General features: G+C 55.2%; 1 protein-coding gene across 1 annotated transcript in view; it reads right to left on the reverse strand.

Annotated features, from left to right (window-relative positions):
* Positions 1-9,022, reverse strand: part of EPHA2 (EPH receptor A2) — a 31,785-nt gene extending 22,763 nt beyond the window's left edge. Inside the window, exons 1-3 of the mRNA XM_031660563.1 lie at positions 8,768-9,022; positions 3,881-3,948; positions 1,363-2,032 (exon numbers count right to left, since the gene is read on the reverse strand). Coding sequence (XP_031516423.1) covers positions 1,363-2,032; positions 3,881-3,948; positions 8,768-8,852 — 823 coding nt within the window. The 5' untranslated portion in view covers positions 8,853-9,022. The remainder of the gene's footprint in view (positions 1-1,362; positions 2,033-3,880; positions 3,949-8,767) is intronic.
* Positions 9,023-17,404: the final 8,382 nt, after the last annotated feature.

Below are 17,404 nucleotides of genomic sequence, written 5' to 3' on the forward strand. Positions count from 1 at the left end.
GGGATGAGCCAGCCCTCCAAAGGTCCGCCTGCATTCCACAAATGCTCTGCCTCATGGCAATTTCCAGAAAAAGTCACCCATTGAAAATCCACATTGCTGTGGAGATTTCCGCTGTCACTGGCCCTGGCCACACCACGCCACAGCTTCCTCCATGTGAACTCACTAATGCCCAAGCCTCATTCCCCAAGGAGCGTCTGATTTAATTGGCCCTTTTCTGGGCCCAGTGTGTCATCTATAGAGGCCCCAATGGAAAATCAATAGAGGCCCCAGTGGGAAGTCTGTGGCCCTGGGGAGATTCAGACAAGAAAGGCAGACCCTTGGCCCCGCTCCAACCTCTCCCTCAACAAAAGCATTTCCCAAAAGCTCCGCTGGTGATCCTGAAATGCAGCCAGGGGATGTGCACCCCGGGTCCAACTCAGTCACTTCTATGTACAAAAGAGGAGTTTGAGGCTAAGTACCTTGCTTAAGGCCACATAGTGAGTTGATAACAGACATGGAACTCGCTCCTGGTACTCCACCATGGGACCACAGTGCCGCTGCACAGGAGCTACTTAGTATACATTCGTGGGATGAATCAAAAATAACAGCCACATTTAAAAGTACTTACATGGCAGGCACTGACCTAAGCACTTTACTATTAAGTCATTTGATTATCACAGCCACCCTACGAGATAGACGCTATGATTATCTCCATTTAACAGATGAGGAAACTCAGGCACAGAGAGGTCAAGGAAATGGCCTAAAGCCACACAGCTAAAAATGTAGACCTGGGATTTGAACACAGCCATTCTTGTTCTAGAGTCAACAGTCATAAAATTCACATTCTACTGTTTCTCAATTCATTCATTCTTTTTTTTTTTTTTCAGACAAGAGTCTCACTCTGTCACCCCAGGCTGGAGAACAGTGGTGTGATCTCAGCTCACTGCATCCTCCACCTCCCAGGTTCAAGCAATTGATTCTCATGCTTCAGCCTCACAAGTAGCTGGGATTACAGGTGCATGCCACCACACCCAGCTAATTTTTGTTTTTAGTAGAGACGGGGTTTCACTATGTTGCCCAGGCTGGTCTCAAACTCCTGGGCTTAAGTGATCCACCCACCTCAGCCTCCCAAAGAGCTGGGATTACAGGCATGAGCCACCACACCCAGCCACAATTCATTCATTCTTAATGAATGAGTTAATCCAGCCTTAATAAGGAAACTGATATCTGGGAAGGATCTATAATTTCCACTAACAGAACTAATGTGTGTCAAAGCAGGGATGAGCCTACCAAGATCCCACGATTCCAAAGCTAAAGACCAGAACCCCGGAATGCAACCTGTCCCTCCAGAACCCCTTCCCTGCCACCAGAACCGTCACTCACCCTGGCAGGCATCCTCCACTTTCTCGTAGCCTGCCTGGCACAGGCACTGCCCAATGGGCACCAGCCACTCGCCATCCACTGCGCAGTGCATACGGGGCTCTTCACCCCCTGGTGGCACCACAGCATGGTCCACACAGGTGCCGGCCACAGTGGCCAGGGAGGGTGCATCAGAGCCGGCGATGGTCTCAGGAAAGCGGGCCAGGCTCTGCAGCAGCTCGGGGCACTTCTTGTAGTAGACACGGACGGAGAGCAGCGCCACACAGGCACCGATATCCTGGAAGGCCAGGTAGAAGCCTTTGCGGGTGAGCGGCCCCACGGAGCGCTCCTCCACGTTCAGTTTCACGTGGCGTGCCTCAAAGTCGCTGCTGACGGTGATCTCATCGGGCGCAATGGTGTCAATCTTGGTGAACAGGCGCTTCTGGAAGTTGGTGCCATAGTCCAGGTCCGACTCGGCATAGTAGAGGTTGAAAGTCTCCTTGCAAGAGCTGGCGCCGCCAGGGAAGCTGTTGCAGTCGCGCACAGTAAACTTGAGTTCAATGAAGATGCGCTCGGCCTCTCCTCGGTACACCCAGTTGGTGCGGAGCCAGTTGTCCTGGTCACCAGACATCACGTTGCACACGGAGTACATGTAGATCGGCATGTCATTCATGATGTTTTGCATCAGGTCCCACTGTGAGGGGAAGACACAGGTTAGCGTGCGCAGGCGCCTAGGGAAACTGAGGCCCAGGTGGCACAGCAGGGCACTAGGAAGACACTTTCTGGTACGTGCTCTCCCGGTTCTAAAGTGAAGGAAACTGAGGCCTGGGGTGGGTAGGGGATGTATCCATAAGTGGCTGAGCCAGAATCTGGCCCCTGGTCTCGCTCTCACATATCTGGAAGCTGAACCTCCCTATTAGACTGTGAGCCTGAGGGTGGAGTCCGGGGCTCCACGGGACCTCAGGTGGGTTATGCTCTCTAAGCCGCCATTTCCTCATCTATACAATGGGAGCAAGACCCCCTACCTCGCAGAATTGCTGTGAGGATAAAGGACAGAATATCTACACTGGCCGAGCACAGTGCTTGGCACAAGGTAATAGGCATATGGGCAGATAGTATGATTATTGTTACCGTTAGTATTATTCAATGCACACGCATGTGTGTTGACAAGCACAGGAGTGGCATTAAGTCAAAAACAACGGATGATCCTCTCCATCATTTAGAATCTGGCTTTGGAGCAGATCAACACGTTCCTCCCTCCCTGGATCACAACTCAGCCTTCTCTGGAAAGGATTCCCAGCTTAAGCCACAGTTGGACCAAGTGCCCCCTGCCATCCAGCTCCCACAGTTGCCCATGTTCCCCTTGCCCTGTACCCCTTGCCATTTATCAAGGTGCACTTGGCACGGCACATGGGGACACCAACATCTGGGCTCCCACACGAGATTCTGAGCTCCTTGGCCAGGGTCTGCATCTAATTCACCTGTGTCCCTAGGGCCTGCCTGAGACAGAGTAGGTGCTCAGGGAAGCGTTTGTTGAATGAATGAACAGAAGAATGGATGAAAGCACAGGGGAGGAGGAGAGAGGCCCAGGCTATACTGTGGGACATTGGCCAAGGCCCTACATGCCCTTGGGCCTCAGTTTCCCACTCTGTATAATGCCTGGGTTGTATTAGGTGACCCATGTTCCCTCTCGGCTAGGCTTCCAGGATCCTAGGAACCTGCTCAGGGCTACACCCCAGCCAAGCCTGCCCAGAGCTAGGGTGACTAGGGACAAGAACCCGACTCATGCAGATCTGGCCAGCTGTGGGGACTATTCCAAGTAGTCCCTGGGAGACAGTCCCCTCTCTCAGCTCAGGGCCCCAGGACGAACTCAGCAAGGGCCCACTGTATAGAGAGGGAAACTGAGGCCCCAAGAGCCGCAGCATCTTCCCCAAGATCACACAGCAGACACACACAGCTGGGGGGAAAAGCCTCCAGCCCCTGCCCCCACTCCTGGTCACATCAGGACAGCATAGAGGGGAAGACCTGGGTGAGAATGAGGCAGAGAAATGCAGCCCCCTACAGGAAGGGGAAGCAACAGCTGGAGGTGGGAAAGGGGCGGGCAGGAAGGAACTTGATCAGGTTTTCCTGTTCCCTGTCTCTTCTTCACCTCTCACCTCCTGGGCTGAGATCTCAAGACAGGGGACACCTTTAACCCCTTCCCTCCCAAGAGGTGGATGGGGGGTGTCAGAGATCCCTCTGACTGTCAGCCTTTCTGGAACATGGAAGGCCCAGCTCCACTAGGGCCTTCTCTGTCTCCCCAGTTCCCCCCACCTTTCAGGCTTACACCTACCGCCCCCAGTACCTTCCCATGCCCATCCAGCCCCGGCCTGGGCCGGCTGCCTCTGAGTCTGGTGTGAGAAGCTGGACCCTGAGCCCGAGACCTGGCTGAGCTGCTGAATTGAAGCCATGCCCCATGCTCCCTGGGCCTCAGTTTCGCCATCTCTACAGGGGACCAGCAGCTCCATTCCCTCACCCCTCCCCACCCCGAAGGCTTACGTACCCCTTTGCCATACGGGTGTGTGAGCCAGCCGAGCTCCCCTCCAGCTGCAGCAAAGTCCAGCAGTACCACTGAAAGAGAGAAGGGAGAGGGGGTGAGCCTGACTTCAGGAGTCAGACCATGGCAGAAAAGGTGAGGATCCCTCCAGGAACCCCAACTCTTAGACAGAGAGAGACCCCACCACACAGGGTCACCATATCCAAGAAAACCATCCCTTGACTCATGAGGGAAACAGGCCCAGAATGTTTCCCTCATGAGAACCATGAGGGATGGAACCCAGCTGAAGCCACATAGCAGGTTGGGGTCAGGACTGGGCCTCTTGTCTCCCAGGCCAGGATTCCAGCCATGCTGCCCTCCTCTGTTAGTCCCCAGCTGGGCAGAGCAGGCCAGGGAGCTCAGCCCAGCAGGAGAACAGCAGCTGGGCAGAGAGCTTGACTGAGCAGGGTATTAAATGACACCACACCGCCCCGTCTGCTTCCTTGAACAAGGCCCTTCGGCAGCACTTCACATGCATGTGGGCCTTGGGGACACTGGTGTCTGCTTCTGCCACATTCCCCCCAGCAGGAAACACACCAAGCCCACTCAGGTCATGTGGCACACACATATGCACCCATATGTACACGTGCATCTTGTGGCACTCCAAGAAGAGAGTCCTGTTAACAGGTGGGAACAGCTCCAGGGTGGAGGAGGGAAGGGGGTATCTGGAAACCGATCTTCTCACCACAAAAGCCACAGAGCAGGCAGGATAAATCCCTGAACCCATAGGGCCCCTAAGAGGGGCCCAAAGATACACACAGCTGGCGAGGTCCCCTCCCTGGGAAAGTCACTCCCACCGCCCCTGCCCCTCACATCCTGACCACTGCCCTGCCAGGGGTGCCAGAGTTTCCTGGGGAATCAGGGATGAAAGCCCTTGTAGGGGACATTCTAGGCCCAGAGGGACCAGGTATCAGGACCATCCTGTTCCCAGAGAGGCAACTGGAGCCTGGCGGAGGGATGCACTCCCAGGGGCTTCCCTAGACCAGTCCTGCCCTTGGGCTCCTCCGACTGATCCACCCCAGGTTCTCCGCCAGGCTCAGAGGCCATAGCCAAAACCTAAGACCCTAGGTACTGCCCCCGCTCCATTTCCAAGTAAAGTCCAGGTAGCTGCCAATAAGTGCTGCCCTCCCTAGAGGGTAAGGAGATGGAAAAACTGAGGCACAGAACCCATGCAAGATGGATTCAGAGGGTAAAGCCCTAAGGTGGGGGTAAAGAAACCAAGTCAATGCTTCCTTTGGGCCCTGGAGCATGAGGGATCTGCCTCAGAAGCCCCATTCCTCAAGGCCAGCACCGGAGAAGGACTCAAAGGGTGGACAGAGCTCCAGGCAGGCTGGGAGCAGGGATGGACTGGTTTGGGAAGATGGGAGCTGGGCTCTGAGGGTGGTCTTGGAAACCCCTTCCTGAAGTGACATGGCCCTCCTACCTGGGCTGAAGGCCCCAGGCTGGGGCGTGAAATGCTGCCACCCCCACTACTGACCAGGCCAGACCTCTCTAAGATGGGTCAGGCAGCCCAGACAGGCAAGAGGAAATCCAATGTGGCACCGGCCCCATGGCAGAGGCTGTGGGGATAGGGGAGGGTGGCTGGGGGCAGCGAGGTGGGCAGGGGCAGGGATTTGTTCAGACATGCCCAGGGCCGGGGCTTTGAAACTCACTAACCCCACTAGCAAATGGAATGTTCCAGCTACACAGGAAGGAATCTGGAGTCTCCTGATTTCAGCAGGGTGGGTAGGACAAAGGTTCCTCACAGTCCTGCAGCCCCCCCTCAGATTGACAGGAGGCTGAGGTCTGTGCCCAAGTGAGAGGGCTCACCGCTACCAGGCTTCTGAAGGGTTAACCTGGCATGGAGGGCCCTCCCTTTCCAGCCTAGGCCTGGCTCTAGAAGTAGCACAGGGCTCAATCAGAGAAGAAAAGAAGCCCTCACGCAGGAAGAAGCCCCCCCCCAGCCCCGGGTTTCCAACCCCGGCCCCCTCCCAGGGAAATTCCCTCAAACCAACCACCAGGAACAGGAGGCGCCCAGCGCTGGGTCCCTCCGCCCTGACGCGGGCGCGGCTCTTTCCCCAGGTTCTTCCAGGGACAGAGGCTCCCACTTCCCTGGAAAGGGTGGGAGCCTGGGAGCCCCCCAGCTGCCCCAGACGGCTTCCTGGAGAGGCTTAGGCTAAGCAGGGCTTATCCATGAGCCCTCTATCCCCTTACCTTCCCATTTCTGTGGGGAAAAAAAAGCAAAAAACACCTCCTTCTTTGCCATGAGTTCCATCGTAAGTGCCATCTTTGTGGGTCCACATTGCTCCACAGTTTCCTCCACAAATGCAGGACTACCACCCACTGCCCTGTGGTTCCCTCCCTGCTCCCCCCATTCCTCTCTAACCAAGACTAGCTGAGCCCTATAGGAAGTGGGGAGGTGGGCGCTCTGGGGAAAACATGAAAGAAAAGGGGAAGGGGACAGAGGGCAGACTGGGCCCCAGCAGAACCAGAAACCAGGCACTTTCTGGCACTCTCCAGCCCTCTTCCCATCAGCAGCACCCCAGCTCAGCACCCCCTGCCACCCGCCCAGGCCTCTGCCCAGCTATGCCAGGAAATCTACCATGACACCAACCATAAGGCAGGCAGGGCCTTGGCTCCAGCGGCCGAGAAGCGGGATGCTCAGGTCTGGTCCTCTGTTCAGAGGTCCCTGGTTGGCAAGGACTTGGGCCTCCCTCAGTTTTCCCATTTGTAAAAAAGAGGGCAGATTCAGTAGCTGTTGACGACCTAACAGGAGCCACGTGGGCAACCAAGTACAGCCTAGGGGCAAGGGGGCAAGAAAGAAGTCCACAGCAGCCTGGGGGTAGGTGAAAAAGGCACCTGTGTCCTCCTGCCTGTCCCCTAAGCCACCCCCAGGCCGTCACAACGCATCCAGCCTGGTTCCCAGGAACTGAAACCAGCAGCTGCCAGCTGGGCCATCATGCCCACGCCCACCTAGGCACACTTCTCTAGGGAGTCTTTCACGGGGACTCAGAGTCAAGCAAAAATGTACCCCTACCCCAGTGCAATACACAAGCCTTTCCTCGTGCACCCCACGGGGTGTGGGGGTGGGGTTTAACCACAGGCTGGGGAGAGGTGGGCGCAGGGGACAAGAACAAGGCAGCTCCAGGCTTCTAGGCCAGCTCGGGGCTGCAGCAGCAAAGCACCCGCCTAATCCCCCACTCCCCATGGGCAGCCGAGGAGAAAGGCCTGTAGTGATTCCAGCTGTCTCTCCCCTTCTCTCCAACCACAGTCCCTCAGGAAGGGGGAGGACCAAACGTTGGTGGGGCGGATATTGAGGGTGGCAGAAATCCCTACCATGAGTGCCTCCTGCAACCAGAGGTCCCAGTTGAGACCCGGGTCCTGTCACTCCAGAGACTGAGACAGGATGCCACCGCCAACACCTGCCACTGCACAACGGCTCCAGATCTGGCCTCTTTTTCTCCCAACACGGAACAGCAAAACCTTCAAACCCAGTTTGGGAGGCAGAAAAAGAAGGAAACAGGCCGGGCACGGTGGCTTATGCCTATAATCCCAGCACTTTGGGAGGCCGAGGCGGGTGGATCACCTGAGGTCAGGAGTTCAGGATCAGCCTGGCCAACATGGTGAAACCTTGTCTCTACTAAAAAACACAAAAATTAGCCGGGCGTGGTGGCGGGCGCCTGTAATCCCAGCTACTCAGGAGGCTGAGACAGGAGAATCGCTTGAACCCGGGAGGTGGAGGTTGCAGTGAGCCGAGACTGCCCCACTGCACTCCAGCCTGCAGTCTGGGCGACAAGAGCAAAACTCCGTCTCAAAAAAAAAAAAGGGGGGGAACTTCTCACCCGCTTCCCCTTGTGGAGCCTGCGGAAACCTCGCTCTGCCCAGGCAGGCGGGGAAACCTTGCCCTCACTGTTGGAAATTGAAGCTGGCCTCGGCTGGGTGGACAGGAAGGTCCTCGGCCAGGGCAGGAGCCCCATCCTCACCGCGACCTTAGCGGAGGGACAACACCCCCACTATACACCCGCCACGCCATGAGCAAAGTCTTCGGCCCCTCACCCTGCGCGGCTCCGGGAACACTGGGGCGGGGGTGGATGATTCAGTCCCCCACCCCCGGGTGTCCTGACTCCCTGGTGGCCCTGGGCTGACAGCTCCACACGTAGGGAGGCCGCGCCCCCACCTGCTGCATTTCCTCGTTCTGAGTCACCCTTGCTCAGAACGCTTGACTTTGGGACTTCCTGTCCGCACTCGCTGCCCCTAACCTGCCCCGGGAGCCCGGGAGTGCGGCTTGGGAAGGAGGGAAAGGAGTGTGTGAACAGGGATTGGCCCGAACCTTCCTCCACGCTCTCCCCCGGCACTGGAGGTGAAGGGGGGCATGGAGAAAATCTCAGGGAACACGGGCTTCGCCAGGGGGCTCCCGTCCGCCCGAGCCCCCTCCTCAAACTGCAAGGCCTGCACAGTATGCCTTCTCCGCAAAACCCCGGCAAGTGGGTTAGTAAATTCAGGTCACTAAGAAGCTGAGCCCGCGGAAAGCCTCCCAAACACCCACTTCTCTAGGGCACTCCCCAAGCCCCCCGCCGGGACGCGTTCCCAAAGCCGCCGCCTGGACTGCAACCGCGTGGCCTGCGCCGCGTCCTCTTCTCCGCAGCCTCCGAGGCCCGTGCGACCAAGTTGAAACCCCTTATTCTCCGGAGCCCCTATGACCCCGGTTGGGGGCCAGGGCTCGCCTCGATCGCAGCCCGTGCGCCCTCCGGACTCCAGCTCGCCGGCACTGGGCGGCACCAGGTCGGTTTCCAAAGTTGCGCGGGTGAAGACGCGCCGGGCCCTGGGGGGCACTGGGGCCCGGGGGCCAGGGGGCCAGACGCCGCGCGCACTCACCTTCCTTGCCCTGCGCTGCCGTGGCCGGGGCCAGCGCACAGCCCCACAGCAGGGCGAAGCAGGCGCGGGCTGCCCAGAGCTCCATGCCGCGCTCCTTGCTCTCGGTCCGATTCCCCGAGCCCGGCGCCCGCACACCCGCACGCCTGCACGCCGGCCTGGGTGTCCGCTCCCGCCAGCCAACCCGCGCGCAACTTCTGCCCCTCCTGCCCAGAGTCCTTAATGGAAGTTGGGTGAGAACCGACTCCTGTTCATTCATGCCCCGCGTGACGTCACCGAGGCCACGCCCTCAGGAATGTCTTTAAAGGGGCCGGGCTGGCACCCGGAGGAGAGGGAGGGGAAGTCCGAAGGGGTTTGGAGGAGGACCTTGGGGCCCTCTGGACTCGCGGGATCTCCGCAGGCCCTCCAGAATTTGAGCGTCTCAAAGCGCCAGCGCCCCTACGGGTTAGTCCCCAGGGATCTCTGAGCCTGGGATCCTCGTTGCAAACGTGGAATGGTTTTGCGCTGAGCCATACCCATTCTGTCCTTCACCTCTGAGACTGAGCTCAATGCGACTGAGCTCAACGCTGGCCTGAAGGCCTGAGCTGAAATGGATTGGGGGTCCAATAAGCAGTTGCCTTCTAAGCAGCAGGCCTGGGAGAGTGGCCCAGAAATAGACCCGGATGCCCTCCTTCCTAAAACCCTTGAAGAGTGTACCAGGCTGTTAATGGTCAAGAAGAGTATCTCTGTTCAGAAGCCTCTAAGCCTACTATGATCTAAGAGTAGGTTCATTTCCTCTGGCAATGGATCAGACATGCACTATCTTATTTATTAATCATTCTCATCTGGGAGGCAGGGGTCATCAAGAGGAAACTGAGGCTCCAAGAGCAGAAACAACATGCCCAAAAGGTGTACAGTTCATGGGTAGTAGAAGTAGGATTTGAATCCTGGCGGTCTCTGCTTGAACCATTGCTTCTTTTTGGGGAACGGGGGAAGGGGCGGCCGTGCAGAGCACCCCTAGCCCCCAACCCTGGCATGGCAGGATTGGTTGATAGGTTTTGACACTTTGGAGGACACCTGCCTACCACCTGCCCCTTGATAAGGCCTCTTCATAAAACTTCCTCAGACATGAGCTCATCTCCCTTCCTGACAGAAGCGGCTAGTGTGAGTGAAACAAACGGCAAATGTGCTCTGGCCAGCCTGCCCGGCCACCCACGGCTGCCTGTTGGCCAATCACCATTTGACTAGTCTAGGAAGAGCAACTGTGGCAGGCCTGATTTCCTGGGAGGCCCCAGACTCCCTTTGCCTACCTCTTCCTCTCTGACCCCATCCTTGCTTCGATGTCCGGGACCTGCTACCCAGGCACCTGGGTCCTCTCTGCCGGATGTGGACATCTTGGCCTCTTGCCTTAGTGCCTGTTCTTGGGAAGCGGGTCCAGACGTCTCTTCTGCAGGAGGAGAGGAAGGGTTAATTACAGGTGTTGGGGTTAATTAAAGCCTTTGACCAAGAGGATAGGAGGAAAGCCTTGGTCCTCTGAGAGCCTGTGAGTGTGCAAGTGCCTGTGAGAATAAGTGCATGTGTGTGACGGTGTGAGATTGTGTTGAATGTGCATGCATGTGTGTAGACATGAGAGTGTTGATGTATGTATGACTGTGTGTGTGTGTATGGACATAAGTGTTGTATGTGACCAGGCATGGCGGCTTACGCCTGTAATCCCAGCACTTTGGGAGCCCGAGGCAGGCAGATCATTTGAGGTCAGGAGTTCGAGACATGCCTGGCCAACATCGTGAAACCCTGTCTCTACTAAAAATACAAAAAAATTAGCTGGACGTGGTGCCACTCACCTGTAATCCCATCTACTAAGGAGGCTAAGGCTGGAGAATCACTTGAACCCCGGAGGCAGAGATTGCAGTGAGCGGAGATTGCACCACTGCACTCCAGCCTGGGCCAGCAAGACTCAGTCTCCAAAAAAAAAAAAAAAATTGGTATATGTGTGTATGAGTGTGTGTGCATGGGCATGAGAGGATTTAGGTATGAGTGTGTGTGAGTGTGTATTTGAATGTGTGGATTGTGTGGATGTGTCTAGATGTGTGTATGAACGTGCATGTGGGTGTGAGAGATTTGTGTATGAGTGCATGCGAGTGTGGATTTGTGTATGCATGTATTTGTGAGTGTGCCATACTTCGCAGTAGTTGTGGAGTGAGTCCGCGAGTTTCTGAACAAGTTATTTCACTTTTCTGAGTCTCAGTTTGCTCACTGGGAAGATGTAAAGCCTATTTCGGAGAGTTACTGTAAAGATCAAATAAAGTCATGCATGTAAACTACGGGGGCCAGAACTACAGAAAGCACGCATGAAATCTCAGCTGTTACTGGGTTACACACAGTTCAGCAACAGGAAGCCACATCCGTGGAGAGCCGGGCATGTGTTGTGCCCGGGGCTCTGCGGACAGGCACATGGGGTGTGTGGATGAGTGTGAGCATGTGTGTAGTATGTGGTTTGGATAAGTGTTTTGCATGTTGTATTGGAGCCTCTGAGCTAGGGGTACTACTGGTGTGTGTAAGACTCCATGTGAGTTGCGTGGAAGCCACTGCTTGTACATGTATGTTATATGCCATTTGCAGGCTCCATCTGTCAGATGTGTCACTAGAGGACACACTGCAGGAGGACAGGGATTTTTGTAGAAAACAGGCAGTTCCTGGGCCAGACACGGTGGCTCACGTCTGTAAACCCAGCACTTTGGGAGGCCAAGGCAGATAGATCACTTGAGGTCAGGAGTTCGAGACCGAGCTTGTCATCATGGTGAAATCCCATCTCTACTAAAAATACAAAAATTAGCCAGGCGTGGTGGCGCACACCTGTAATCCCAGCTACTCGAGGTGGAGGCTGGAGAATCGCTTGAACCCAGGAGGCGGAAGTTGCAGTGAGCCAAGACCGCGGCACTGCACTCCAGCTTGGGTGACAGAGTTAGAGTCAAAAAAAAAAAAAAAAAGAAAACAGTCAGTGCCTGATACACACTAGATATTCAGCAAGCCTCCGCTGAATGAATGAACTGAGTGAATGACAGTGTTGCAAGTTCTGTGTTGCGTGAAACTCTCTGTACGTAGTGTTGGTCGGTCCTTCCGGTGACAAGTGTGGGTTTCCATGTGTGGCCTCAAAAGGTTGGATCCAAGCACACGCACATGGCGGGGTGCAGGCAGGCCCTGATGGCTGTGGGCCACATGCCCAGCAGCATATGCACAAGTTGAGGGCCGAGAGCACAGGGCAGGGTGTCGCTCACCTGCAGTGTGTGACGTGAGCAGAGGCCTATGGAAAGGAGTGGTATGTCAGGTGGCAGCAAGAGGGTATGGGGTGGGGGCCGTTCCCTAGCTTTTAGTCACCCATCTAATGACACACCCTTCCCTCTTTTCCTGTCCGACTCAGAGTCCTTCCCGCTCTAGGTGACTAGGTGCTAAGGAGGAAAGTTTTTCAGTGAGTCTTGTAAAGCGGCACCAAAACGTGGTATTTACAGCGATACAATCAGCCCTAATGGAGATGGAATTACCCCATAAAGGCCCCAAGGAGCCCTCAGGGCCTCAGCGCCACTGCAGCAGATGAGGTTCCTGTACAGGCAGGTGGAACTCGAGTGAGTGTGTGTTTGTGTGTGACTGCCTCCCCTGCCAATCCCTGCCTCCAGCCCACCAGTCTGCTTAGGGGCCCACCTTTGCTAGGACTTAGCTGGGGCTGGGGACTGGGGTCAAGGAGATGACAAAGGTGAATGCTGAAGCCATGGCCTCACTTAACCCACCTTTGATCTGTGCCTGCCTTTGGCCAAGAGCATCAGAAAAAAAATAATGTGGCCTGGGCAATACAGTGAGACCCCATCTCTACAAAAGAAAAAAGAAAAAAAAATAGCTGGGCATGGTGGTGAGCACCTGTGGTCTTAGCTACTCGGGCGGCTGAGGCAGGAGGATTGCTTGAGCCTAGGAGGTCAAGGCTGCAATGAGCCGTGATTGCACCACTGCACTCCAGCCTAGGCAACCAAGTGAGACCCTGTCTCAAAAAAAAAATTTTTTTTAAAGAAAAGAAAAGAATTGTAGCCAATACTTATAAAGCACTACTGTGTCCCGGACCCAGTTCTAGGCACTTCTCTATAACGATCCACTTAGTTCTCATGACACTTTCAATGAGGTGGCACTGCTCCTGTACACATTTTACAGAACAGCAAATTTGGAAGTAAAATTTGGAGCTGGGATTCTGGCCCAGACAGGCTAGATCCAGCACACACTGTCATGGGTACGTCTGGATCATTGCCTCTGAATGGTCTCAGCCTCTCAAAGTGCCTCAGCCTCCCAAAGTGTGAGCCACCGCGCCCAGCCCCCTCCATTCATTTCAATCCACATTTCTTGAAGGCCTGCTCTATGCCAGGCCACTTCACCTCTGTGAACTCATTCAATCCTCTCTAGCCCTGGAAGGAAAAACTAATATTTCTTCCATTTTTGCAGAAACAATGTGAGGCTCAGAGAGAAGAAATGACTAAAATTACACAGTGGTACGTGGCAGAGATGGAACTAAGAAGTGAAGTGTGTCTCCCCCAGAGCCGAGTCGACCTGCTCTTTTTTGAACACATCCTGGGCTTTCATGCCTTTGTCCCAGCTGTGCCCTCTCCCCAGATGCCCCTTCCATCTGGGCAGCTCCTTCTCGACCTGCCTTGGCATACATAACACAAGAGAACGGAGTGCCAAAGGGTAGGAAAGTGCCTGGTCTATAGTGCGAGCCCAACACAGATTTGGTGAATGAATGAACAGTGGGTCCAGCAGACCTGGATTCTGCCATGTAACCCACTGTGTGGCCTTGGTGGAGCCACGTGGGTGCAATAATCCTGGTTTCCACTCTTCAGGGCTGCTGCCTGGGACTCAGTGAGACCATCATGTGAATACAGGCGGGAGGTGAGCGGAACCCGCCGAAGCTACCGGGCGACCGCCTCCCCAGTGCGGGCCCAGGCTGAGGCCCCGCCTCGCCCGGAGGCTCCGCCCGCATCCAGGCCCCGCGGGCAGGATTTACCGAGAACCCACTTCAAAGGCTCCCAGGAAGCGAGAGCCCCAAAGGGAGCGGCGCAGCCTCTAATCCAGCTCTGGGGGTAGGGGAAGCCCCGCAATTATTGGGGGGCTTCCTCCCGCGCTACCCCCTTTAAAACCCGGGAGCCCACATTTAAGTCTGCCCGCCCCCACCTCAAATTGCCTCCTTGCTGGGGGTGAGGCGGTGTTCAGCAAAACTTTTATTCAGACGAGTTCACCCCAGAACCTCACCTGAAAAGCTGAACAGTCTCTCTTTGCGGCTGCAACCGGGGAGTGTTTTCTTTTGAAAAAGATGGGGCCCTAGTTACCGCATGTGTGTGTAACACACACGTTTACTGGGCACCACTGTATGCCCGGCACCATGGGGGATGGCAAGATGGAATAAAATCAGGCCTCTGTCCTTCAGGGATCCCCTGGCGAGATGGAGCTGGAATTATTTATTTGGCCTGGGGGAACCCAGTCGGTTCTTCAGAAGTGACTTTCCATCGATTGTAAAGGTAGATAGCTAAGATTCAATGCACATTCACTGTGTGCCCAGCACTGAGCGAAGGGCATTATTCACAGCCCCTTCCAACATCCCCGATTCCCTGAGGGCGCCTCTCATTCTGCTCGGCCTTGCCTTCCCCATCCGGCCACATCCTTCTCTCTCCCAATTCAGCTTCGACCCCCAACGCCTTTCCCTCGATTCATCGGAAATCCACAGGCTTTTCTCCGGCCTCTGAGTGCGAGTCTTCAACGAGGTGTTCTTTAAAAAATCAAAAAGCATCTCATCCTACGGAATGTGTGTGAAAAAATAAAAATAAAATAAAGAAAAAGCGGGCCGGACGCGGGAGCTCACGCCTGTAATTCCAGCACTTTGGGAGGCCTAGGCGGGCGGATCATCTGAGGTCAGGAGTTCGAGACCAGCCCGACCAAAATGGAGAAACCCCGTCTCTACTAAAAATACGAGATTAGCCAGGCGTGGTGGCGCATGCCTGTAATCCCAGCTACTCTGGAGGCTGAGGCAGGGGAATAGCTTGAACCCGGGAGGCGGAGGTTGCGGTGAGCCGAGACCGCACCATTGCACTTCAGCCTGGGCAACAAGAGCGAAACTCCATCTCAAAAAAAAAAATTTTTTTTTTCGAAAAATAGGCCAGGTCTGCCGCAGTGCTCTTACACGTACTGTCCCCTCTGCCTGAATCCCTTTGTGCCCCTGCCCCCAAATTTTCAGGGCTGGCTCCCTTGCCTCCTTCAGATCCCTGTTTGAAGTTCAGCTCACGTGTGCCATATGTCCTGACCGCCGTATTTAAAATAGCAGCCTCAGGCCGGGCACGGTGGCTCAAGTCTGTAATCCCAGCACTTTGGGAGACCAAAGCAGGTGGATCACCTGAGGTCGAGAGTTTGAGACCAGCCTGACCAACATGGAGAAACCATGTCTCTACTAAATACAAAATTAGCTGGGCGTGGTGGCTCATGCCTGTAATCCCAGCTACTCTGTCTCAAAATAAAATAAATAAAATAAATAAATAAATAAAATAAAAATAAATAAAATAGCAGCCTCTCACCCCACTCCACCCCTGGACTCACTGTCCCCCTTCCTTGCTGTATTTTTCTCCATAGCAATTACCACCACCAGCTGCCACACTCCAGAGGTTACTGTTCATTTGTCTATTGTCTGTCTCCCCTTGCACCCACCACCCCCATTTGTGTGTAAGCTCCAGGAGAAGGGCTGGAGTTGCTGCTGCTCTGTGAGTTGTGAACCATCCCCAACCCCCGTCTGTCCTACAAATTTGTTAAATGAATGAGCAAATAAACGTGGTGGCTTCCCAGCTGACGGGTGATGAATGCTTACACTGCGTGATCTAGGCTAGTCACTGGTGTCTTTCCCTTCCTCTCCTCATCAGTGCTTTGGGAGATGACAGTAGCTCAGCCTCTTAGAGCAGTATGACGATGGCACAAGTTACTATATGCCAAGCACAGAGCATGACGTCATGCCCAGAGGCCCAGGATACAATCCAGAGACAATGACAAATGGGGGATTCCCGCTGCTGCAGAGCAGGGGCTTACCGGGTGCCCAGGGGCCCCAGGAAGTGCCCTACTCGTCCCAGGATCCTCTCTGTGAACCCCTGGGCCTTCCAACCAAGCTGTGGTACTTTTCTTTTCTTTTTTTTTTTTTTTTTTGAGACGGAGTCTCACCTGTAGCCCAGGCTGAGTGCAGTGGCCGGATCTCAGCTCACTGCAAGCTCACTTCTCCTGGTTCACGCATTCTGTGGCCCTCAGCCTCCGAAAGTAGCTGGGACTACAGGCCCCACCTCGGCCCCAGCTTAAGTTTTTATTTTGATGGAGTCCGGCTGTAACCCCTTGGCTGGGAGGCAGTGGCCGGATCTCAGCACTGCAAGCCCTCCGGTTCACGCCATTCTCCTGCCTCAGCCTCCTCGGTAGTTGGGACTACAGGCGCTCACACCTCGGGCCTCAAGTTTTTGTATTTTTAGTAGAGATGGGGTTTCACCGTGTTAGCCAGGATGGTCTCGATCTCCTGACCTCGTGATCCACCCGTCTCGGCCTCCCAAAGTGCTCGGATTACAGGCTTGAGCCACCGCGCCCGGCCTACTTTTCTTATATTACCTTATTTTATACTCCCAGCAGCCTCTGTGAGCAGCACACTCCCCATTTCACAGACAAGGAAACTGAGGCTTACACAGGTGAAGTGACCTGCTCGACATTGCACAAGGAAGTGGCAAAGTCAGGCTCTGAATCCAAGCCATTGAGCTCTAAAGGCCCTGATGCTACTCAGCTAACCACGTGGCCTCTGGACATCACTGCTAACTTTTCTCTACCCTCCTCTCCTCCTTTCACTGTGTTCTGAGGGTCAGCCTGACAACCCGTGTCCCCGTGGCAGATGTGCAGAGGAAGATCAAGCTGTTGTCGGCCAGGGGCTGAGGGCAAATTTCTGGCTTCCCAGGGCCACCACTTACTGGGAGATTTGGATGAGGTGCTTTACTGCCCTGAGCTCTTCTTCTCGGTCAAGTGGGGATAAAAATAATACAATACCCACCTTGTGGGGAGACATGGGAGCCTGAAAAACCTGGCAATGTGCCTGGCACATGGCAAGTAGTCCGTAAATGTCAGCTAGGATTATTTTTATCACTGACACCATATTTGGGGGCCCCAGGCTGGCAGGGTACCTGTCAGGGGCCACCCCCTTCCTGAGTCCTGACAGTTTGGCTGCAGGCCTGGGTGGAGGCTTGGAAGGAAGAAGGGAGGAAGGGAGGAAAGGGTCAGGGAAGCCCCTCTGTTTGTTTTCTGTCTCTGAGAACCTCCCAGTCTGACTCTAGCCCCCTCCCCTCCCTGCAGGCACTAACACACAAGGCCCCCATTCACCAGAAATCTGCCCCAGGTCCCCTGGCTGCCATGCTCCCTGGATAAACCCACCAGGACCCCCTCAACCCCTGAGGGAAGGGGAGAGAGCTTACACTCCTCCAGGCCCCTATTTCCACACCCATCACCAGGCCTGGGCCCTCACAAGGCCACACACACCAGGAAGTACCAGGAACACAGCCACGCCAGGGCACCCACAGATGCCTGTGCGCACGCTCGCGCACACACACACACCTGTCCATGCAAACT

The sequence above is a fragment of the Papio anubis genome, chromosome 1 (genome assembly GCF_008728515.1).
Source record: "Papio anubis isolate 15944 chromosome 1, Panubis1.0, whole genome shotgun sequence".
Classification (NCBI taxonomy): Eukaryota; Metazoa; Chordata; class Mammalia; order Primates; family Cercopithecidae; genus Papio; species Papio anubis.